Here is a 25,076-nt window from a genome sequence, read left to right on the forward strand (position 1 = left end):
GTAAGTGCACTTTTGCACATAGGCTGACTATGTGGTAATTATTTGCCTAAAAATCCCACATTTCTTTTTTTCTTTTAGGATCTTAGTTTGTCTTAGACAGTTGAGACTTAAATGATAGTTAAATTACATCAACATAAGTGATCAAAAGATATGAACATCAGTGAAATTATTTCTTCCCATCATAATATGTCCTGGAACTCAATTTAGAATGCCCTAATCAGGGGTCCCCAACTCCCGGGCCACAGACCAGTACTGGTCCACGGCCTGTTGGGAACCGGGCTGCAGAGCAGAAGGTGAGCAGCGGGTGAGCGAGTGAAGCTTCATCTGCCGCTCCCCATCCCTCCTCATCGCTTGCATTACTGCCTGAACCATTCCCCATCGCCCCCGCCCTGTTCTGTGGAAAAACTATCTTCCATGAAACTGGTCTCTGGTGCCAAAAAGGTTGAGGACAGCTGACCCTAATGAAAAGGAGAAACAAAGATTCACAAGGAACATGAGAAAAAAATAACACAAGTTTGTAGGAAAAAAATCAAGAAATAAATATAAGAAAGTAGGATTATATGTAAAAGATCCTGCATAGGATCTTCAGGGACAGATTATATCCTATTAATCTTTGTATCCCCAATACCTGGCCTACTAAAAATGCAATAAATGTGTAAAGAGATCAGAAAAAGGAGAGGAAAGAAGAAAATCGTGTCTTCATATTGGGAGAGGGACATCTAATAGGGAATGCCACTGAAAGAGGAAAGGTATTCTACAAAGGTCACATGTGATTTAAAAACCAGAGGGGGAAAAAAAAAAGCTGAGGAAGATGCGAAGCCAGGTACAACAGAGAAGGAACTGGATTATCATTTTTTGAGATAAAAATAGGTGTTCAGTTGTCCAAGGCTCCCACAACTTCTATTAGAGAAGGTGAGTCCTAAATTGAGGGTGACAAATAGTGGCACGTGTGTCAGAATTTGACATTCAGCAAAAATGTCCCTCCTGCACCTGTGGCAGGGCTTACTTTCAATTATAGCACTTTTCCCCATTGAACACAAACTGTGCAACAGCATTTATCTTCACATTGCCCATCAAAACAATTAAGATTGACGCTACCATATTTGACACTCCTGGAACAAAGTATCACATTTAATGACTGGCAAAAGATTGGAGACATGTCCTGAAGAAAAGGACCATCGTTTCCTGATGTTGAAACTAATGAACCAATTCAGCTTAACTTTGTGATTCAAAGCAGCGGTCCTCAAATTTTCTTGTGCATCAGAAACACCAGGAAAGCTTGCTATTGGGTCGCATCTCCAGAGTTCAGTAGGTCTGTGGTGGGACCTGAGAACTTGCATTTCAAACACTTTGAGATTTGCCATTCTAAATGTCACTGGAACAAATTCTAAATATGTAAAACTGAAAATCCTTTGACAAGCAAAATAGTACATAATAATTAGCATAGCTTTATGAAGAAAAATGTAAATTAATCAAGTATAGTACGTAGTGAATAGAGCAAAGACTTTGGAGCTAAACAGACTTTGGTTTGAGCTCTGGTTCTGCCATTTACAGGTTCATGATTTTTACTAAGATTACTTGAACTCGGGCTTCCCTGGTGGCGCAGTGGTTGAGAGTCCGCCTGCCGATGCAGGGGACACGGGTTCGTGCCCCGATCCCGGAAGATCCCACATGCCGCGGAGCGGCTGGGCCCGCGAGCCATGGCCGCGGAGCCTGTGTGTCCGGAGCCTGTGCTCCGCAACGGGAGAGGCCACAGCAGTGAGAGGCCCGCGTACAGCAAAAAAAAAAAAAAAAAGATTACTTGAACTCTATCTAAGCCTTAGTTTCCTCTGGTAAAATGGGGATAAGAAAAATATCCAATAGAGTTATTGTGAGGACTAAATGGGGGGGGATACATCTAAAGTGACTAGCACAGTGCCTGGTACTTGGTAAGCATTCATTCAGTCCTTCCTCATTTTCTTCACTGATAGCAGTCGTGGGACTTAAAGCAGTAGAGTGAAATAACATATCTTCATAAAGGTTGTAGGATCTGTCATGCAAAAGATTCTTACAAGCATGCTAGAAAATACCACGGTGAATTAGCGGACAGATGGAAAGAGCTTAGATGATAAAGACTGTGGGGAAGATGGGTTAAAACACAGAGTCCCCGTCCTCCTTCTTTAGGAGTCTCCCCTAAAGAGACGGGGCTCAACTTCAGTCCATATACCTGTGATTAAAATGGGCTTCTTATACAGCGGTCCCCAACCTTTTTGGCACCAGGGACCAGTTTCGTGGAAGACAATTTTTCCATGGACGAGGCAGGGGGTATGGGGGATGGTTCAGGCGGTAATGCGAGCGATGGGAAGCGGCAGGTACCAGTCTGTGGCCCGGGGGTTGGGGACCCCTGTCCAAGAGGATACATTCCAAGGACAGAAAGCCAATTGGCTCGTTATTCCCTTACCCTTATAATAGCAGCCCTTAATACAGGGCTTTTCTCTGAACCATTTTTCAAAGGACTTCCAGGCAGCACTGGAACCTGTAATCGTGTAATCTTCTCGATGAAGCAGAGTGTGGTCCTTTGCTTATGCGGGGGCTTCGCTTTTTGCGGAAAAGCTGGAAACGCTGTAGAAAAGTGCTTGCCCATTTTGTGTAGATGGATGATGTATTGTTGAACATCCTAAAACTCAGAAAGTACCAACTATTACAAAAGACAATTGTGGACTGTGTATTTGATGATACTAATGAATTCTTTTTAATGACTTTAGGTATAATAATGGTATTGTGTTTATGTTATACATTTAGAGATACATGTTGAATACTTACTGATAAAATGATATGTCTGAAATTCATTTCAAAATAATCTTAGAAGGCACTTCCCTGGCTGTCCAGTGGTTAAGACTCCACACTTCCACTGCAGGGGGTAGTGGAACTGATCCCTGTTCGGGGAATTAAGATCTCACATGCTGTGCAGCACAGCCAAAAAGAAAAAAACTTAATCTCGGGAGAGTGGAGGTTGGTGCCAGTATAGATAAGCAAGATTAGCCCTGAACTGACAAATGTTGACGCTGGCTGATGAGTATATGATGGTCCATTATACTACTTTCTCTTACTTTGTATTTCTTTGAAATTATCTACCTAAAATGTTAAAAAATTCAAGTAGTTTTTATTAATGGGATATTGCTTTCTAGGACAGGATTGTGTTATAATATCTGTACAGTGTAATTTTCTCTAAAGATTCTGAAAATTTACATTTAACAAAATTCTTGGCTTTTAAACCTTAGAATTTGGCTTAATGCATCTTTCACATGCAGGAACTAGTATATTTTAGCTTCTGGATATCGTAATGTAAAAGTATTGTTTGGGTTGCTTATTAGTGTAGTGTATAAAATGGAAAGGAAAAATTAATCAGAATTATGGAAATAAGAATAAAGATAAATTCGAAAAACAAAAGTACAAATCCAACTACTGAAATCCTATTTGTAATTCATTTGGTTCATTAAAGCACCAAGTATTAATTCACGGCAGCAACTAAAGGGAAGCTTCACATTATTCTAGGACTACAACACACTTTATGTTTGGCATAATCATTCAGTAATTAGACTTATCGCTCCAGAAATACAATCTTGCTACATCCCATTCGGAATTCGATGCTTTTGAACAATTTCATTTCTAACAAACACAGAATGACTGTGGCACACTCAGGATTGCAAGATGGCAAAACGACCTGGGTGATGCAGTCCCAGGGCTTGCTTACCAGTTAACATGCTGGGACAGGCCAGAGATTCAACGATTTCACTAGTGTAGACAAACCACGCTGAGTTCTTGCTTTGGGTGTTACAGCTTCTCTTCTGAACATCAACAGGATGAGCCAACCCTTGACAAAAATCATTTGGACGATAAAGTTTGCCTTTCAGCTTCCCTTTACTCCATTTCCTCCTTTCCTTTCCCAGGATTTAAGTCAGTGGGAAAAGTTCTCAATTCTTATTGAGATACTGTGTTTATCATAGAGAAATATTTCCTCTTCTTTTGCCCAGGATTATAATTCCCTACGGACAGGGAGCTTGAATGCCTATTTCCTTTAGGATTTAATATTAAGGGGGAAAACACCTCAAGATTAAAAAAAAAAAAAAGCCAAACCCAGGGTTCCTCTTCGGAGGAAGGGTGAGCGGGGTCAGTCCGGCCAGGAGCCGCCTTGGTCTCTGGAGGTCACCCCGCAGCTCTGGAACCCCGTCCCCGCACCGCACCGCCCGGCCCAGGCCCGCCGCGCTCCTGCCTCCGCCCCACGTGGGAGCGGGCCCAGCGCCATCTATCCTGGTCCACCCCTTTCGCCCCGAGGCGACAGCAGGTCCGCCCGGGCCCGAGGTCGCAGGGCTGGCGGGGAGGCTGCCGCCCCGGGCCCCGCCTCCGGCCTGGTCGCGCCAGGCTCCGCCTGCAGGGGGCGCTGCTGTTCGCACAGTCAGCGCCTGCCGGGAGCGACCCGCGGGGTGGGAGTCCCGCGTCTCCGGGCTGGAGGCGGCGGCGGCGGGGCAGGGCCGGGCGGGGTTCCGGCGCCCGCAGCGGCCGAGCTAGGCTCCGGGGCGGAGCGCGAGCACTCCAGCCACGGTCCCGGGTGACTCCGTCGGTGACGCCGGGCGCATTCCCTCCTCTTCCTCTCGCCGCTCCGGCTCCGCCTTCCCTTCCCTCCGCCCAACTCACCGAAGCGGAGCCGCCGCCGCCGCCCGCAGTGCCGTCATGTCGGCCCCCGCCGGGTCACCTCATCCGGCCGCCAGCTCCCGGATCCCGCCCAAGCTTGGCGGAGCCGCCGCCTCAGGAGCCGCCGCGCCCGCGGGCCCGGGCCCGGGCCCGGGGCCTCACCAGCAGAACGGTGAGGAGGGCGGCCGGGGCGGAGCGCGGGGCCTAGTGCTGGCGGGGCAGCCTGCGCGGCCGGATCGGGCGGGGCGGGAGGGAGGGCGGTGGGAGGGGGGGCGGCTGCCGGGGCGGTGGGGGGGGCGGCACGCGGCGGGGGTCGGCCCCGGGGGGGGTTGGGGGGGCGGTGGGGGAGGGGCGCCCCGGCGCGGGGGCCGGCCCGGGGAATCAGGGAGCAGGGCTGTCTCTGTAGTGTGACCCCGGGCCCGAAACCACGGGGGCGAGTAGGGGCCGTAGAAAAGGAGGAGACCAGACACCGCATGAAATCCCTTTTATCCAGCCCGGGCGCAGGGGAGTTTCCCCGGGCGACCCCTTCGCCCAGATACCGGGCGAAAAGCCGAGGCCGCAGAGTGCGTGGTCCGGGGAAGGCTGGTGTAGCCATGGAGCTGGGAGGGTTGTACCCTTCCTGTCTCAGGAAAATTGCTGTGATTTCTGAGGCCCGGCGAGCACGCTGCCTGGAAGGGAACTGAAGTTAGTGCCCAAGTTTGTAGACAAAGGGTGTAAAGATGCAACACAAGTGTAACTGTAACCCTGACCCAGTTCGGCCTCAAGATCTGTCATTGCTGCTGCGGCCGCTACTCGAGCGTTTGGAGTTTGCTGGTCGCGTTTGAAAGGGAGCAGGTATCAAACGGATTTAAACGAATACTTTTAGATCTGGGTGTGTTTTTCCCCCCCAGCTTCACTTTCAAAAACACAAAAACGTGCCAGAGTTGGCCCTGTTTGAGGCAAGGCCTTCATACCGGCAGCAGCCAATGCACCGTGAAAGCGCTTTCATACTAAGGTCGCGGGGCTTTGGTGATGCTCGAGTTTTCAGCTGAAAAATGATCGGCTCTAGGATATCCATTCCCTCATCTTGAGATTTGGAATGTTCGTGGCTGGGGCCGGGGGAGAGGGGGCCTCCCTTTATAGACGATAACGTTTTAGATGAGAACTCTCGAAAGTGATGGACTGAATACTTCAGAAGAATATGTCTGGTTCTCTGTAAAAGAGAACAAGGTCTGCTGGTACTCTAAAAATGGTTGTTGGACTGACCTATTTTATCCAATCTGTGAAATAAAAACTTACTGGACTTTATAAACCAGTTCAGCCAGCATCTGATTTTTATAACTGATACTTTTCAAGCTTGCAGTTTATCATTTATCCTGAGAACCAGAAGTTGCATTTTTTTCATAAGTCAAACGTGATGGCTTAGCCTTATCCTTTGGATCAGCCATACTTGTCAGTATTACATGCTTTACTTTCACTGGTCATTGTTTACTCTGTGGGTTTTGAATGTGAACAGTGTAGTAGGTTTTGTACTTCTTTCCTGAACATACATGAAGATATTATTTGTGAGCAGTTTTTGTTCTTGTAAACTTGATATAAGTTCTTGTTTTTGTTTTGTTTTTAGAATAGCTTTGTGTGTGGAGGAACTAGAACACGGTAATTTAGGAAGCGATCCCAAGTCTTTTAGAATATTTTAAATCCATGATTAATAGTGATCCAGGGATTGTGTCTTGATTTTCTGAGTATGCATTATTGTCTTAGTGTACAGTTTTTAAAGTGGCAAGTATTTACCTCAGCCTTAACAAATTTTGTGAACGCTCAAGGAATGGCAGGATATCAGTTGTAATCAGGCTGTTAAATATGTAAAAACAAATCAGTTAATACATTTAGAAGCCAAAAATAGATGATGCTTGATTTCTACTGTTTATAATCGTTACTTTGACATAATTCATTTCAACATTTGTTGCATGCTTGCCAGTTGGGGACTCAAGGTTAGCCTAGTAGAAAAGACAGAATCCCTGCCTCTCTCGTAAATTGACATGTATTTTGGTGACATTTGAGTTGGCTATGACCTTGAGGGATTTGACAGGGATGGATAGGAGAGGAGGGCTGTCTCAAGGGCATGAACAGAAGTCTCAAAATTTAGAAACTAAGAGGCAGAAAGGGTGTTGGGTGAGAGGGAAAACCCAAGGCATTAAAGCTGAAAAGAATACCTAAAAGGGGCCAAGTTACAGAAAGGCCTTAAATGCTAAGGAATTTAGAAATTAAGATAAAGAACTAGAGTTAATTTTTGTTTGTTTTTGTAAAATTAAGTAGCTTATGTAGGTAAATAACAAGATCAAATCTGTTTTTGTTTTGTTTTTTAATCTTAGAAAAAAGTAATTTTTGCTATATGGTATTTGGCACCCATAGATAACGATTAAGCAGGCATTCAGGTTTGTGGTTGATTCTTTAGCCCCACGTAAACTAGTTTGCCTTTTAATATATCTCTGTGGAATTCCAGCACGGTGAAAAAGAAATAGGTCAGAAGTATGAGTTTGAAGCATCACAGAAGACAGAGTTGTAAAACGGGAATGGTACTTAGAGATCACTTAGTTTAGCGGTTATCAAACATTTTTAAAAACAGATTTGTTTTCCTGCAGAGCCCTGCTATAGAAATCAGAAAAAAGCAAAGCTGTTGTGGTTAAAATAGAGGTGGAGATCCAGGTGTTTTGGGAACACAGTCTGTAAAACACCTAGTTCACTCCTCTAATTGAACAGATCCAGAAAGTTTTGGGTGGGTGTTTTTCACCAATGCCCGTATAAGCTTCTTGAGGGTAAGCAGCCTGCCTCCTGTTCACTGCTGTATATTCAGGGCCTAGAACAAGTTATAGTCTCATTAAACATTTGTTAAATGAAGTCTAATACAGTCTTCCTAGTTTCAAGTCCAATCTCTTTCTATTAACAGACTCTAAGAAGTCTCTTATTAGAAACTTTGATATTGGAAAGGGTAGGGAGGCAGAAATCGGGCCTTCATTATTACTTTTCCTTATTTTCTGTGTTTAATTGTTAACATATTTTCCCCCATTTATTTGAAGATAGAATTTGACTTCTTTGAGTCTTTGAAGTATTTCTTTTTAAACTTCCTTCCTTGAAGTTATATTTCTGTACTTCTGTTTTTCATTGAGCACCATACGGGCGGTTTAGAATTATTTGTATTTTCATATGAAGTATTAGTTGAATATTTTCCAACTTTTCCTCTGCCTTTTGAGAGTCCTTCCAAAACTGAGTCCTCAAACAAGGGAGGACTGATTGAATAATATCCTAGTAATGATGGTATAACCCCATAATTTCCCCCAATCGACTTAAATTGAAAGAGGTCTTTTTAGAATTTTTTGGGGCAGTGGGTCACCCAAATTTACCAATAAAACACTGCTTTTTAATTCTACTTTTAGGAAGCAAGTGGTGCTCATTTTCAAATGAAAATGTGTTTTCTTCCTTCCATGTGCCTTTTCCAAGAATGATACTACCAGCAGTTTTATCATTTTAATTGTTAATAATGCAAGGAAGATGAGATAGTAATGGGAATTATGAGAATTCATTATGGAAGCTATAAATAAATATACCATTCACTCAGCAATACTGTCTAGTAGGTTATAGGAAACCCTTCAACTTTGAGAGCACATGCAAAATTTAAAATGATACAAATCTCCCTAGTGTGTCTGAAGGAAGTTTCTTTTGATCAGAGCAGTGTCTGTGTCTCAGGTTTCTAGTCTTCCTTTCTAGCTAACCAGAAGCATCAAGTCCTCATGAAGATACTGCCATGGTATAACATAGCTTTCTGCACACATAATTTCCCCCTAAATTGATTAATAGATATCTCAAGGATCTTAAAAAATATATAAACAAGTGTCTTTTATCTGGGTTCAGTTTTTATTGTTGTTGCTGTATTGCTTTGGTTATTTTGATTCCCATGCCACTCCCTCCCCCTCAGCTTCTGAGGTTATATCTGTACTAATTTTTGTAAATCACATTCATTGCTACTGATCCTAGTATTTCAGCTAACTTCCATCTTTCTGATTCATCTGTAAACCCTGAAGTATTTATTAGATGCTAAAGATGGTGAAATAGAACAGATTTTGAGCCAATCTTCAGCAGACTTTCCTAGAAATGAGAGCATCTTCACAGTCAGCACTGCATGTTAGAGCAGATCATGTTATATTCAGCCCTGGGGAAGCCACTATTATTTCCAGTAGGCTAAGCATACTCAGAATTGTCAGAAAGTGTGGGCTAGTGAAAAGGCTGTGGGGCTCTGTTACAGCCCAGGGTTTTGTGGAGAAAATTACTTAACATCTCTGGACTTCAGGGGATAATAATACCTTCCTCATAGGGTTGTTGAGAAGATTACATTAAATGAGGTACTATTTTTTTAAAGTACCTGGTGCTTAGCAAAATGCGACGCTTAGCAAATGAGGGTCCCCTTCAAAATACCAGGATATAAATTCTTCATGTGGCAGATACCATGTGAGTTTTCCTCATCACATTCCGTGGCAGCATGCAGTAGACACTCAGTGGAGTAAGTGAACTTGGCTATTATTTTCTTACACTCCCTCCCACGAATCTGCTCTTGGAAGGTTTCCTCTAATAGGCCACTACCTCAGCTAGCTGGTTTGCGGGAAGAGGGGTTTCATCGGTTTTAAGTTTTCTAAAATTGTGTGCTGAAAGCTGCCAGTAAGAGGAACTGAGGAAAAAGCGGATGAAGTAGGGAGGGGAGAGGGACTAGTAAAATGCCTTGCCTAGGCAGTGGCCAAGTCCTAACTCGCTTGTTTTTCCTAGTATTTCTCTGAAACGGATATTGTGAAATGGGCTTTGGAACCTGCAATACCTGGCTTCTTCACTACTTCCCAACTATTTGAAATTGTATGAATTAGTGACCTTTCGTGTCCCTGTTTGTTTGTTTGTAAAATGACAATAGTTGTACTTCACAGGACTTGTGAGAATTATATAAGATTATATATAGGAAAGTAAAGTACCTGGCATGTAGTAGGTTTTCAGCCAATATTGGTTTTCTTTTGGCCCCTTCACTCTTAGCACTCATTATCATGACATCCAAAGAGGACAACTGATGTAGTGGCAGGAAAAACCTATACTTAGTGCAGTGAGATTTCATCCAAATGGTTGCATAGACTGTGTCTGCCAGCAGTGACTGGAACAGTTACCTTTGTAGCTATTAGCCCTCCATCAGGAAGAATAATCCAGGGGAATCAGATGTGATTGAGACTCTCCATTTTTTAAATCACTGGAATTTCTAATTGCAGATTTCTTTAGAGGTGTATGTGTGTGTATACATTTTATGCTCACTAAAAATGTATTTTAGTAATATTATTGATAGTTTATTGGTAGGGGTAGTATATTCAAAATATTTAGTAATCAGTACTGCATGTACTGACCACTGAATGGATACCAACCTTGCCCCTAGAGCAGAATTCAGACAGACTGCAGTGTGCCAGGCATTAGTCCTTTAGCTGCTAAGTTGTGAGTGGCTGTGTGGCAAGGGGCCAGCATGGTGGGGCGCAGCAGAGAGTCAGGGTCAGGACTGTGGCTGTTTACCAGCTGGTTCAGGAGCATTTTAACAGTTTGATAAGGACGATTATTAAAGTGCATACTGGCTGAGTATTGACGGACTTCTTGGTAACTCAGTGATGAATGAATTACCTTCTTAGATCTGATTCTCCTTCTCCCAGTTAGTACGGATTGTATCTCAATAGGATAGAGGAGTTTGTACTCCGATGACCTTTCATTATCTTTTAAAGATAATGAAAACTTTTCATCTGACTTTTTTAAAAAGTTGGAAATTCAATTCAGGAAAAGACTAATGAAACAAAAATACATTAAAAATGTTGCTTCTCTATGGGATTGGGGGGGATGAGGAAACATTAAGAGCCTATGGTTTTTTGTATAGTGACTAGACTTTCCATAAAATACTTGATTTGTAAATTTTGATTTTCATGTCGAGTTTGCTTAAAGCAGGAATAGAATGAATTTTCCTTTGGTGAGACTCTTATCTCTGAAAGGAGATTATGTCACTGAGGCAGATCTATCCCTTGGGTGGATCTTGTGATAATTTACTCTTGCTAAGGAGGGCATAGATGCTTATAGAAAATCAGGCTGTATCTATCTTGTATATGATAATATCAGTCAGGCTGACCAGCTGAAACCTCTGCAGCTGTGATTAGAGTTGGGGAGATTATCCTGGATCTGGGCGGGCCTGATATAATTACAACCATCCTTATTAGAAACTGGAGGAGTCAGCCTACAGAGAAAGTAATGTGACCATAGAGCAGAGGTTAGGATGTTGTGCTTTGAAGATGGAGGAAGGGGCCATGAGCCCAGGAATGCAGGTAACCACTAGAAGCTGAAAAAGGCAAAGAAATGGATTCTCTCCTCAGGCCTCGGAAGGAACCAGCTTTGCCCATGATACCTTGATATTAGCCCAGTGAAACTGACTTTGGATTTCTGACTTCCAGAACTCTAAAAGAATAAATTTGTGTTATTTCAAGCCATTGAATTTGTGTAATTTGTTACACTTGCAGCAGGAAACTCATACATCTGGTAAGAAGGGAAGAAAAAGTGGTAGTGTCAAAACACTTTAGATGTAATGAAATACAGTAGGTTTTTACTTTCCTTTTGTTTCAAATGTTCATATACTTGAACTACTACAGAGTAAAAAGTGTAGAATGCCAAGGTAAAAAAAAAAGTCAGACTTGTATATTTGTTCTCATAGTAGCGTATAAATGGCTTTACTTAGTGGAAGCTATTAAGTTTTGAATTCTTCCTCTTTCAGTATCATATAGTTCTTGTTGATAATTGTGATGAGGTAAATAAATGCCTGATACAGAAATATTTGAGGATTATTTATGGGACTTAATTTTTTTCAAAATATAGTAATGGATTCCATTATCCTAAGCCTTAAGGATACGATAGAGCTGAGAGCAAACTAGGCCCAAGTTTTTCACTTACAGAGTGTACACTTAGAGTTCCATGTGGAAAGGGCTGTCCAAAATACTGTAGTACAACATTAAGCAGGCATCTGCTTGTAGGGTTAGAAAATGTCTTCTAGAGGAAGAGCTGAGCTGAGAACTGAAGAATGAGCAAGAGTTGGTCAGATGAAGGGGCTAGAGGGAGTTTTTGAAGTTTCCACGTAGAGGGAAGAGACTGTGTAAACAGTCGGGTGAACAAGCATGACTTGAGAAAAATTTTCTATGGTAAGAGTGTGGAATAGTGATTTTCAGCCTTTTCACACTCATGGCTACTTTAGTGCCAGAGTTTTTGGTGACATTCTTTTTTTAAAATTTATTTTTATTTATTATTTGGCTGCGTGGGGTCTTCGTTGCTGCGCACGGGCTTTCTCTAGTTGCGGCGAGTGGAGGCTGCTCTTTGTTGCAGTGCGCGGACTTCTCATTGTGGTGGCTTCTCTTGTTGCGGAGCACGGGCTCTAGGCACGCAGGCTTCAGTAGTTGTGGCACGTGGGCTCAGTAGCTGTGGCTCGTGGGCTCTAGAGAGCAGGCTCAGTAGTTGTGGTGCATGGACTTAGTTGCTCCGTGGCATGTGGGATCTTCCTGGACCAGGGATCGAACCCGTGTCCCCTGCATTGGCAGGCAGATTCTTAACCACTGCATTTGGTGGCATTCTTGAAAGAATTAAACTTTGAATACCTGTATTTTAAAAAAGCAAGTTTCAGAAAAATATCACATAATTTACTTGATCCTCTTCAGAAGTCTTTATATGGCAACTTAACTGTTGTATTCTGCCCTAATAAACCTCTTCAATGGCCTTTTGAGGCAAAGCTCTAGCATACAACCTTACCTGATGTTGTGCTGTGGCTCCTTTGCTTTTCTTGTGGCAAGTTATACCTCTTCCTACCAGGTCAGCATTCTGTGTCACTTCATCATAACAGTAGGCATTCTGAGTTGTAGCAGAATTACATTTTATTTATTGATCAAACTTTGGCGGACCCACGTGAGGACTCACGGTATATTAAGGTATACCTGTAGGAAATCATTGTGAGAAGGGGGAGTGGTGCGCAATGAGTTAGGAGAGGTAAGCAGGGGTCAGATCATGAAGGGTCTTTGCATTGGTTTTCTCTTTGCTGATGTAATAAATTGCCACAAACTGGTGGCTTAAAACAACATGAATTCATCTTCTGTAGGTTAGAAGTCTTACTGGGCCAAAATCAAGGTGTCATTAGGGCTGCATTCACTTCTAGAGGCTCTAGGCAAAGGCAAAGGTCTTTTCCAGCTTCTAGAGGCTGCCCACATTCCTTGGCTTGTGGCCCACTCTTTCCATCTTCAAAGCCAGCAACGTTGCATCTCTCAGAGGAGTCTTCTGTAGTCACATCTCCCTCTGACTCTCTTCTGCTTCCCTCTGCCACTTTTTTTTCTTTTTTTTTGCGGTATGTGGGCCTCTCACTGTTGTGGCCTCTCCCGTTGCGGAGCACAGGCTCCGGACGCGCAGGCTCAGGGGCCATGGCTCACAGGCCCAGCCGCTCTGCGGCATGTGGGATCTTCCTGAACCGGGGCATGAACCCGTGTCCCCTGCATTGGCAGGTGGACTCTCAACCACTGCGCCACCAGGGAAGCCCCCTCTGCCACTTTTAAGGACTCTCATGATTACACTGAGCTCACCTGGATTATCAAGGATATTCTCCCTCTTCTAAGGTCAGCTGATTAACAACCCTAAAGCTGTCTGTAACCTTACCTCCCCTTTGCCATGTAACCTAGCATATTCACAGGTTCCAGGGATTAGGAAATGGACATATGGGATGCAGGAGGGATTATTCTGTCTTCCACTATTTTACAGGCCATGTTAAAGAATTTGTATTTTTCCTTGATGGCAAGAAAAACCGTTAGAAAGCTTTAAACAAGGAAGTAACAATCAGATTTGTTTTTTAGGAAAATCACTCTGGTGGCTATGTTTGGTGTAGTCATTTGCTTCACAAATTTTGTCAATCAATTTAGTAGGTCGTTTCCAGCACTTTCTTCATTGATGGTTTAAAAACTTGTTATTTTGCAATAATTTTAGATTTGCAGAAGTGATACACAGTACGGAAAATGCAATAACCTTCTCTTAGCTTCCTCTAAAGTCTTAACATCTTCCTCTCATGATTTACCATCTTATAAAAAACTATGGTACCTTTATCAAAACTAGGAAATTAACATTGGGGAAATACAGTTAACAACAGATTTTTATTTACAGTTCACCAGTTTTTCTGCTAATTTTTTTTTCCGTTCCTGGATCCAGTCCAGGATATCATGTTGCATTTAGTTGTCGTGTTGCCTTAGTCTCCTCTGGTCTATGACAATTTCTTAGTCTATTTTTTTGTTTTTTTAGGACTTTGACAGTACTGGTAAGTTATTTTGTAGATAGTTCCTCACTTTGGGTTTGCTGATGCTTTCTCATGATTAGACTGGGGCTATGATTTTTTTAGGAAGAATACCCAGAGGTTGAAGTGCCCTTATCGTGTCATATCAGGGGTTACATGATATCAATTTGTTTTATTACTGGTCATGTTAACCTTGGGCACTTGATTGAAGAGAAGTCTTAGTTTGGGCTACTATGACAAAATACCATAGACTAGGAGGCTTAAATCACAGACATTTATTTTCTCAGTTTTAGAGGCTGGCAGTTCAAGATCAGGGTGCCAGCCAGCATAGTTGTGTTCTGGTGAAGACCCTCTTCGTGGCTTGTAGACCTCCATCTTCTCACTGTGAGCTCAAATGGTTTTCTTCTTATAAGGATACTGATTCTTCATGAGGGTCCTACCGTTGTGACCTAATCTAAACCTAATTACTTCCCCAAAGCCCCACCTCTTAATACCTTCAAATTGGGGGTTAGGGCTTCATACGGATTTGGAGGGGACACATTCAGGCCAGATTCCTCCACTGTAAAATTACTATTTTTTATTTTTTCCTGCTCTGTTGGGAGCAACTCACTTAACTCAAGCCTACATTCAACAGAAAGGGAATTATGTTCTACCTCCTGGAGTTAAGTGTATCAAATAATTTGTGGGCATATGTTAAAATCACCACAGTAATTAATAAACATTCTTAGGGTGATACTTTGAAGTTACTATCCTGTCTCCGCTTAAAATTTCATGTACTGGGCTTCCCTGGTGGTGCAGTGGTTGAGAGTCCGCCTGCCGATGCAGGGGACACGGGTTCGTGCCCCTGGCCGGGAAGATCCCACATGCCGCGGAGCGGCTGGGCCCGTGAGCCATGGCCGCTGAGCCTGCATGTCTGGAGCCTGTGCTCCGCAACAGGAGAGGCCACAACAGTGAGAGGCCCGTGTGCCGCGAAAAAAAAAAAATTTTCATTTACTAATTTTAACATTCCTCATTCGCTCTTGCCTGTGGTTATTATTGCTGTGGAATTCTAATGGTGATTTTCTTTTTCCCTCATTCTTTCTACATATATTATTTGGAATTTTTCTGTAAGGAAGACTTGCCCCCTTTTCTCCCATCTTAAAATTTATTCAGTCATTTATTTATATTATTATGGGCTTAAGAATATTTATTTTATTCTTTGGATTATAAGCCAATACTATCATTATTTAAAATTTTTACTCAAATTGTTACAGCTTTCGCCATTGGGAGCTCTTTCAGTTTGGCTGTTGTGACCTTTGGCCACCATCCTTTTGTTTTTTGAGCACTTCCTTACTTTCTGGCACTAGCAGATGCTCCATCTTTTACTTGCACTATGGCAGCACCAGAGTCTGCTCTTTGTCCAAGGAGCCCTGGTTCCTTTTGTTCGGACATGGTGTTAAGAAACCAAAAACTGGGCCTTGGATGTGCTCATTGCTACTGTGGTGTCACTGTTTCTAGGCTCTCTCAGCAGACAGAGCTGGGGGATGTATATGTATACGAACCCAAGTATGTAAACCTATTTATATAATTATATCTGTTGCCTATTTATCTGTATGTATATTACCTAAATATCCTTCTGTTAGGTTATCATACATTTGTAATAAACTTAGACTGATTTGTCACAGTCTGCATTCCATCCTAGATTTTCTCAACATCTAGTTGATTTTTTACAAAAATTTGCATGTAGTAAATTTCATTCATTCTTTGTAGCGTACAGCTCTATGGGTTTTGATGAATGCATGTACATAGTCAAGTATCAACCACCACATTACTATTCAGAACAGTTCCATCACCATAAAAAAAAGGTCTTCATGCAGTCCCTTTGTAGTTAACAGCTCTCCCTTCCGCAAATCCTGGCAACCATTGCTGTTCTCCTTCACCTTTTCCAGAGTGTTGTATAAATGGAACCATAAAATATATCATCTTTTGGGTCTGGTTTCTTTCACCATGTTCATCTATGCTGTTGCATGAAACAATATTCTGTTCCCTTTTATTGCTGCATAATATTCCATTACATGTATAAACAGGATTGTTTATCCATTCCTCCGTTGTTGAATATCTTTGTTGTTTCCAGTTCTTGGTGATCATGAATAAAGCTGCTATAAACATTCAGGCACTGGGTTTGTGTGAATACTAGTTTTCAGGTCACTTAGGTAAATATGTAGGAGTGGGACTGCTGGGTCAAATGGTAAGTGTATGTTTAACCTTTTATAAGAAACAGCCAAACCATTTTCCAAGGTGGGTGTACTATTTTGCATTCCCTCCAACAATAAATTAGAGTTTCTGTTAAACTATATCTTTGCCAACATTTGATATTTTCAGAGTTTTTGTTTCAGTCATTCTAATGAGTGTATAGAGATATCTCATTGGGGTTTTAATTTGCATTTCTCTGACTAATGATGAGCATATTTGCATACATTTGCCATCCATATATCTTCTTTGGTGATTATCTTTTCACATCTTTAACCAGTTTTTGGTTGGGTTGTCTGTTTTCTCGCTGTTGAATTTTAAGAGTCCTTAATATATTCTGAATACAAGTTCTTTACTGAGCATGTGATTTGCAAATATTTTCTCCTAGTCTGCTACTTGTCTTTTAATCCTCTTAGTGTTTTTTACAGAGCCAAAGTTTTTAATTTGATTAAGTTCACTTTTTCAATATTTCATGCTTTTAATGTCATAGGTAAGAACTTATTGCTAAGCCCATATTCACCTAGATATTCTTCTATATTTTGTCCTATAAGTTTTAAAATTTTCCATTAAATCTATGATTCGTTTTGACTTAATATTTGTTTAAGATCTGAGACATGTGTTGAGATTCATTTTTTTTGCATATGGACTATGTATGCATCAATTGAAAAGTACCATCAATTGAAAAGACTGTCTTTCCTCCGTTGAATTGCCGTGGCACCATTGTCAAAAAATCAGTTGACTGTGTTTTTGTGGCTCTATTTTTATTATTTTCTGTATGTCTAGCCTTTCCTCTGGACCACACTTTCTTTTTTTTTTTGTTGTTGTTGTTGTTGTATGCGGGCCTCTCACTGTTGTGGCCTCTCCCGCTGCGGAGCACAGGCTCTGGACGCGCAGGCTCAGCAGCCATAGCTAACGGGCCCAGCCGCTCTGCGGCATGTGGGATCCTCCTGGACCGAGGCACGAACCTGTGTCCCCTGCATTGGCAGGCAGACTCTCAACCACTGCACCACCAGGGAAGCCCTGGACCACACTTTCTTGATTATTGTTGTATATAAAGTCTTGAAATTGGGTAATGCAAATCCTCCAACTGTTCTTTTTCAAAGGTTTTTGTTTGTTTTTTGCTATTTTAGTATCTTTGCCATTTCCTAGAAATTTTAGAATCGGCTTTTTGATATCCATAAAAAAGCCTTCGTGTATTTTTATTGACATTGTTTGAATCTAAAGATCAAAATTGAGATAATTTACATCTTAATGTCAAGCCTTCCAGTCCACAAACATGGTATATCATTCCATATCCTTGATTTCTTTTATCAGTGTTTTGTAGTTTTCTACATATAGATCCTTCACATATTTCATTAGATTTGTATTTTAAGTCCTACCTTTTGTATGTTTGCTATTATAAATAGTATTTTGGTTTTAGAATCTGAATTCTGAATTTTTAAAAACAGTAATTGCTGTTCTAGTTGCTATTAGTACATAGTAAATTACAACAAAACAGTGGTTAAGCAACCATTTTATTATGCTCACAGACTGTGTTGAACTAAGACTTTGAACAGGGCATGGCATAGATGGCTTTGCTCTGGGATGTCTAGGGCCTCAGCTGGGAAGACTTAAAATGATTTTGATGGCTGGAGATTGGGATGATCTTGAAGGCTTATTTATTCACACATCTGGCACTTAGACTAGAATAACTCAGAGACTCGGACTTCAAACCAGAGTCCCTAGTGGTGACCTCTCTATGTGGTTTGGCTTTCTCAGACCGTGACAGCTGTGGAGTAAATGGATTTCTTATGGAGTTGCTTAGGGATCCATATGCAGATATTCCATCAAACAATGCAGATGCTGGGTTGTCTATGACCAAGCCTGTGAAGTCACACAGCTTTGCTTCTGCCATTCTTTATTAGTGGAAGCTGTTATAAGCCTGCTCAAATTCAAGGGGAGTAGACAGATCCTACCCTTTAATCAGCAGAGTATCAAAGAGTTTGGGAACTGTGTTTTAAAACTGCCACAGATGCTAAGGCAATTATAGGGAATATAAGCAAATGAAAATGCTACTACCAGTAAAAACCCCATAATTTACAGAGTGTGTGGTTTTTTTTTTAAAGACTATGGTTGTATATAAATGATTTATTTGTGATATTTGCCAGGCTCAGTTTTTAGTTTATGCAGAAGAAATAAAACTTCAATACTAGTATACCCTAAGAGAAAGTTAAGAGTTATCTAATATATTTTAAAGTTGAAGAAAAGAGAGTGCATGCCTTGTTAGGTCACAGTAAGACAAAATTTTAAAAAATATTTGCTTGTCCTAGATATCAGTTTTTTTCAATTTAAACTGATCTTTATGGTTTGTTCTGTTTTGTTTTTTCAGTGCAGGCTTTAAAAGTTTTTATTTTTTATACAGCAGGTTCTTATTAGTCATCAATTTTATACACATCAGTGTATACATGTCAATCCCAGTTGCCCAATTCAGCACACCACCATCCCCACGCCCCCGCGGTTTTCCCCCCTTGCAGGCTTTAAAAGTTGATTTAAAATATTCAAAACAATCATTTTGCTTTCAACGAAGTCTTGATTCATTTATTATTTTGATTAAATTATACTAGAAATTTTGGGGGGTACACTTGGAACATTTAGATCTTGCTATAGTGTAAGGAATGGTAAGCACCAACATATAATTAGCTGTTCCTACCTTTGCATCCCCCCCTCCTCCCACAAAGTAAGGACCTTCCTTTTCTTTGATGGGCTGAAAAAGCAAATAGGCTTTTTGGGTGGGTAATTCACTTCTGATAAATTTCAGCAGATACAACGTTCCTGTTATTTTTAGAAGAATGGCATTTGAGTAGCTTGGACATGATGATGATGATTTTCCTGTTTTCAGATCATGTGGCATAGATGAACCAAATCAAATCATGAAGTGGGTAGATATTTAAACAGATTTCTCTAACTCTGACTTGGCTCTTCTCTTGATCGATAAATTTGTACCAGTGTTGGGTTTTCTGTGACTGTAATGAAGAGTAGCAAACCCTGGTTTTGTTTTTTTTTTTAATTTTTATTGCAGTATAGTTGATTTACAGTGTTTTATTAGTTTCAGGTGTACAGCAAAGTGAATCAGTTATATGTATATCTAGCAAATCCATTTTTTAAATATACTTAAGGAAGAGAAGGAGCAGAACATTTTACACTTTTTTTAGTCATGTTAAATTCTTCTAAATGAACTATGATCATGTAGAATATCCTGTAAGAAAAGTAAATTATATACCTAGTGAAACAGTGTTACCTGAGTTTTGGTTCTCTGTATGCTTCTTGGAAGTGTGGCCGTTATTTTTTCTTTACAGCTTGATTGTGTAAGTTATGTTTGTATCTGCCATGGAGTATGTATTTAAATGACCAAAGATTAAGATTCCACTGCATTATTTAGTAGGAATTGAAAACAGAATAAGGAAATTATTCATATATCTTTTATAAACACATTGTCTATTTTCTATTTTTATACATTATTATGGCAAAGAATACAGTGGCACTTTCTTTGTGTCAGTGAACTTGAAACAGCTTGAAATATATATATATATATATTTTTTGATTATCTTTTCATTTGAGGTATGATACAGATATCTATTTCATTCCACAAGACAAGAAAATTAGATTCTAGGATAATTAAATTTGCCCTTGTAACCAAAGCTAGAATTCCATTGTTTGAGATAATTGACCTTCTTCTTGGCTAAAGAAAGCTAGCAGGATTTTAGTGTGGTGAGGGACAGCAGATCATTGTCTGAAAGCACGGACTTCAGCCAGATTATTTGAATCAAGTCCCAGCCCTCTTACTTCCAAAGTATGTGACTGTATTGAACAACTTAACTTTTGTGCCTCCTTTATTTTATTCATAAAGCGGTTATAATGATACTGTTTACTTCAGGGAGCTGTGAGGATTAAAGGAGTGAATATATGTAAAACATTTAGAACAGTGAGAGGCACAAAATGTAATGTTTAGTAATGTTTAGACTATTAATAAAATTAATATTAATATTATTTTTAACTTTAATGGTATTGATAAAATAAATACATTCTATAGTGATCAAAGATAAATACATAAAAATGGAAATATTAAAAGCACTAGAGGAAAACATTGGTATGTAGCTTTATAATATTGGAATGGGGCAGGCTCTACTAAGTATGATTTTAAAATTTATCAAGCATGAAAGATTTTACTATATAATAATTGAGAAACTATAGCAAGAGACAACATGAACAAAGTTAAAAAACAAACAATAACCTGAGGGAAAATATAGACAGCACATAATAATAACATATTGTTAAATTTCTTAACATACAAGAACATTTATAAATTATTAAGGGAAGCACAATCCTATGGGAAAAGGGCAAATAACAAAGAAAGATACCCAAATGGCTAAGAAACATTAGAAAGGATTCTGAGCATCACTCAAAGTCTAGTATTGCAAACTATAATGTTTCTCTCATTAGATTGGCAAAGATTAAAATGGTACTCAGTGTTGGGAAGATGAGGCATTCTTAAGCATTACTGCTGAGCAGTATAAATTGATAGACATTTTTGGAGAGTTATTTGGCAATAATGGTCCATTTTAATAGCCCCAAAACCCTTTGAACCTCCAGTTTCACTTCTAGGAACTTACCCTGCAGATTCATCAAAGGAGTTGACTTCATAAGTTAGTTCTCTCCCTGGAATAAATATTCATCAATGGGGATTTGGTAAATAATGTTATGTTTCTACAATGAAATACTATATAGATTCTTTTAGAAGAACAATGAAGTTTGTATATGCTAACACAGAAGGGTATCCAGGATATATTAGGTAAAAAAAGGAAGTTGTCAAACTGTAGTATGATCTATGTCTGTTTAAATACATATGCTTATATATACATTACATATGTGTATATAGGTATACAAAGGATACACAAGAAACCATTAATTAGCTACATCTGGGACATAGGACATAAGCTACCAGGGAGAGAAGGGGACTTGTACTTTTCACTTTATATTCTTCATTGTTGGAATTTTTTTAACAGTGGATATATTGTTACTTTTATAATAAAAAAAAAAAACAGCCTGTAAGAAAGGTTTGAAAATCTTCCATGCTAGGTATATTGTTATCTACTGCTGCATAACAAAATACCCCAAAATTTATCAACTTAAAACAACAAATATTTAATCTCACAGTTTCTGAGGGACATGAAGCAGCCTAGCTGGGTGGTTCTGGTTTAGGGTCTCCTGAGATTGTAGTCAGGCTGTCAGCTGGGACTCTAGTTAGATTCTGCTTAGGAGAGGACCTTCAAGATGGTGGAGGAGTAAGCCATGGAGATCACCCTCCTCCCCACAAACACATCAAAAACACATCTACATGTGGAACAACTCCTACAGAACACCTACTGAATGCTGGCAGAAGACCTCAGACTTCCCAAAAGGCAAGAAAATCCCCACGTACCTGGGTAGGGCAAAAGAAAAAAGAAAAAACAGAGACAAAAGAATAGGGATTGTACCTGCACCTCTGGGAAGGAGCTGTGAAGGAGGAAAGGTTTCTACACACTAGGAAGCCCCTTCACAGGCGGAGACAGGGAGGGGGTGGTGGTGGGGAAGCTGCGGAGCCATGGAGGAGAGTGCAGCAACAGGGTTGCGGAGGGCAAAGCGGAGAGATTCCCGCACAGAGGATCAGTGCCGACCAGAACTCACCAGCCCGAGACGCTTGTCTACTCACCCACCGGGGTGGGCGGGGGCTGGGAGCTGAGGCTCGGGCTTTGGTAGGATCCCAAGGAGAGGACTGGGGTTGGCGGTGTGAACACAGCCTGAAGGGGGCTAGTGCGCCACAACTATCTGGGCGGGAGTCCGGGAAAAAGTCTGGACCTGCGTAAGAGGCAAGAGACCATTGTTTCGGGGTGCGCAAGGAGAGGGGATTCCTTCCCTGTCTGCCCACAGAAAGCAGAGCACTGCCTAAATGAGCTCCAGAGACGGGCGTGAGCCGCGGCTATCAGCTCGGACCCCAGAGACGGGTATGAAATGCTAAGGCTGCTACTACAGCCACCAAAAATCCTGTGTGCAAGCACAGGTCACTGTCCACACCTTGCCCCCAGGAGCCTGTGCAGCCCGCCACTGCCAGGGTCCTGTGATCCAGGGACAACTTCCCTGGGAGAACACATAGCATGCCTCAGGCTGTTGCAACGTCTCGCCAGCCTCTGCCACCACAGGCTCGCCCCGCATTCCAACTGTAACTACCGTACCCCTCCCTCCCACTGGCATGAATGAGCAAGAGCCCCCTAATCAGCCGCTGCTTTAACCCCGTCCTGTCTGGGAGGGAACAGATGCCTGCAGGTGACCTACACGCAGAGGCGGGGCCAAAACCAAAGCTGAACCCCAGGAGCTGTGCGAACAAAGAAGAGAAAGGGAAATCTCTCCATGCGGCCTGAGGAGCAGTGGATTAAGTCCCCACAATCAACTTGATGTATCCTGCATCTGTGGAATACCTGAATAGACAGTGAATCGTCCCTAAATTGAGGCGGTGGAGTTTGGGAGCACCTGTAGACTTGGGGTTTGCTGTCTGTGACTGATTTGTTTCTGATTTTTATGTTTATCTTAGTATAATTTTTAGCGCTTGTTATCATCGGTGGATTTGTTTATTGGTCTCTTTTTTAATTATTATTTTTTTCATTTTAATTATTTTTTATTATTTTCTTTTTTATTCTTTATTTGCTCCCCTGTCTTCTGAGCCATGTGGCTGACAGGGTCTTGGTGCTCTGGTCTGGTGTCAGGCCTGAGCCTCTGAGGTGGGAGAACCAAGTTCAGGACACTAGACCACCAGAGACCTCCCAGCCCCATGTAATATCATTTGGCAAGAGCTCTCCCAGAGATCTGCATCTCAACGCTAAGACCCAGCTCCCCACAATGGCCAGCAAGCTCCAGTTCTGGGTTCCCCATGCCAAACAACTAGCAAGACAGGAACACAACCCCACCCGTTATCAGAGAGGCTGCCTAAAATCATAATAAGGCCACAGACACCCCAAAACACACTGCCAGATGCAGCCCTGCCCACCAGAAAGACAAGATCCAGCCTCATCCACCAGAACACAGGCACTAGTCCCCTCCATCAGGAAGCCTACACAAGCCACTGAACCAACCTTACCAACTGGGGGCAGACACCAAAAATATCGGGAACTACGAACCTGCAGCCTGCAAAAAGGAGACCCCAAACACAGTAAGTTAAACAAAATGAGAAGACAGAGAAATACACAGCAGATGAAGCAGCAAGGTAAAAACCCACCAGACCAAACAAATGAAGAGGAAATAGGCAATCTACCTGAAAAAGAATTCACAGTAATGATAGTAAAGATGATCCAAAATCTTGGAAATAGAATGGAGAAACTACAAGAAACGTTTAACAAGAACCTAGAACTAAAGAGCAAACGAACAGTGATGAACAACGCTATAAATGAAATTAAAAATTCTCTAGAAGGAATCAATAGCAGAATAACTGAGGCAGAAGAATGGATAAGTGACCTGGAAGACAAAATAGTGGAAATAACTACCACAGAGCAGAATAAAGAAAAAAGAATGAAAGAATTGAGGACAGTCTCAGAGACCTCTGGGACAACATCAAACGCACCAACATTCGAATTATAGGGGTCCCAGAAGAAGAGAAAAAGAAAGGGTCTGAGAAAATATTTGAAGAGATTATAGTTGAAAACTTCCCTAACATGGGAAAGGAAATAGTCAATCAAGTCCAGGAAGCACAGAGAGTCCCATACAGGACAAATCCAAGGAGAAACACGCCAAGACACATATTAATCAAACTATCAAAAATTAAATACAAAGAAAAAATATTAAAAGCAGCAAGGGAAAAGCAACAAACAACATACAGGGGAATCCCCATAAGGATAACAGCTGATCTTTCAGCAGAAACTCTGCAAGCCAGAAGGGAGTGGCAGGACATATTTAGTGATGAAAGGGATAAACCTACAACCAAGATTACTCTACCCAGCACAGATCTCATTCACATTCAATGGAGAAATTAAAACCTTTACAGAGAAGCAAAAGCTAAGAGAATTCAGCACCACCAAACCAGCTTTACAACAAATGCTAAAGGGACTTCTCTAGGCAGGAAACACAAGAGAAGGAAAAGACCTACAAAAACAAACCCAAAACAATTAAGAAAATGGTAATAGGAACATACATATTGATAATTACCTTAAATGTAAATGGATTATATATACAATGGAATATTACTCAGCCATAAAAAGAAACGAAATTGAGTTATTTGTAGTGAGGTGGACGGACCTAGAGTCTGTCATACAGAGTGAAGTAAGTCAGAAAGAGAAAAACAAATACCGTAAGCTAACACATATATATGGAATCTAAAAAGGAAAAAGAAAATGGTTACGAAGAACCTAGGGGCAGGGCAGGAATAAAGACGCAGACGTAGAGAATGGACTTGAGGACCCGGGGAGGGAGAAGGGTAAGCTGGGACGAAGTGAGAGAGTGGCATGGACATATATACACTACCAAATGTAAAATAGATAGCTAGTGGGAAGCAGCTGCATCACACGGGGACATCAGCTTGGTGCTTTGTGACCACCTAGAGGGGTGGGATAAGGAGGGTGGGAGGGAGATGAAAGAGAGAGAGTATATGGGGATATATATATGCGTATAGCTGATTCACTTTGTTATACAGCAGAAACTAACACAACATTGTAAAGCAATTATACTCCAATAAAGATGTTAAAAAAAAAAGTAACGTAGGAAGTTTAATATCCAGTTACTCCTTGGCAGCACTATCACCACAGCCAAATGCCCACCAACTGAGAAATGGAGAAGC

At 41.3% G+C, this 25,076-nt stretch overlaps 1 protein-coding gene across 4 annotated transcripts in view; it reads left to right on the plus strand.

The window, feature by feature from the left end:
- Positions 1-4,494: 4,494 nt before the first annotated feature.
- The window catches only part of SEC24B (SEC24 homolog B, COPII coat complex component), a 93,909-nt gene continuing 73,327 nt past the window's right edge, over positions 4,495-25,076 (plus strand). For all 4 annotated transcript variants that reach the window (XM_060104821.1, XM_060104814.1, XM_060104835.1 and 1 more), the window contains exon 1: positions 4,495-4,843. In XM_060104821.1, the coding sequence (XP_059960804.1) occupies positions 4,711-4,843 (133 nt within the window). In that variant the 5' untranslated portion in view covers positions 4,495-4,710. The remainder of the gene's footprint in view (positions 4,844-25,076) is intronic.

This window comes from Mesoplodon densirostris, chromosome 1 (assembly GCF_025265405.1).
Source record: "Mesoplodon densirostris isolate mMesDen1 chromosome 1, mMesDen1 primary haplotype, whole genome shotgun sequence".
Classification (NCBI taxonomy): domain Eukaryota; kingdom Metazoa; phylum Chordata; class Mammalia; order Artiodactyla; family Ziphiidae; genus Mesoplodon; species Mesoplodon densirostris.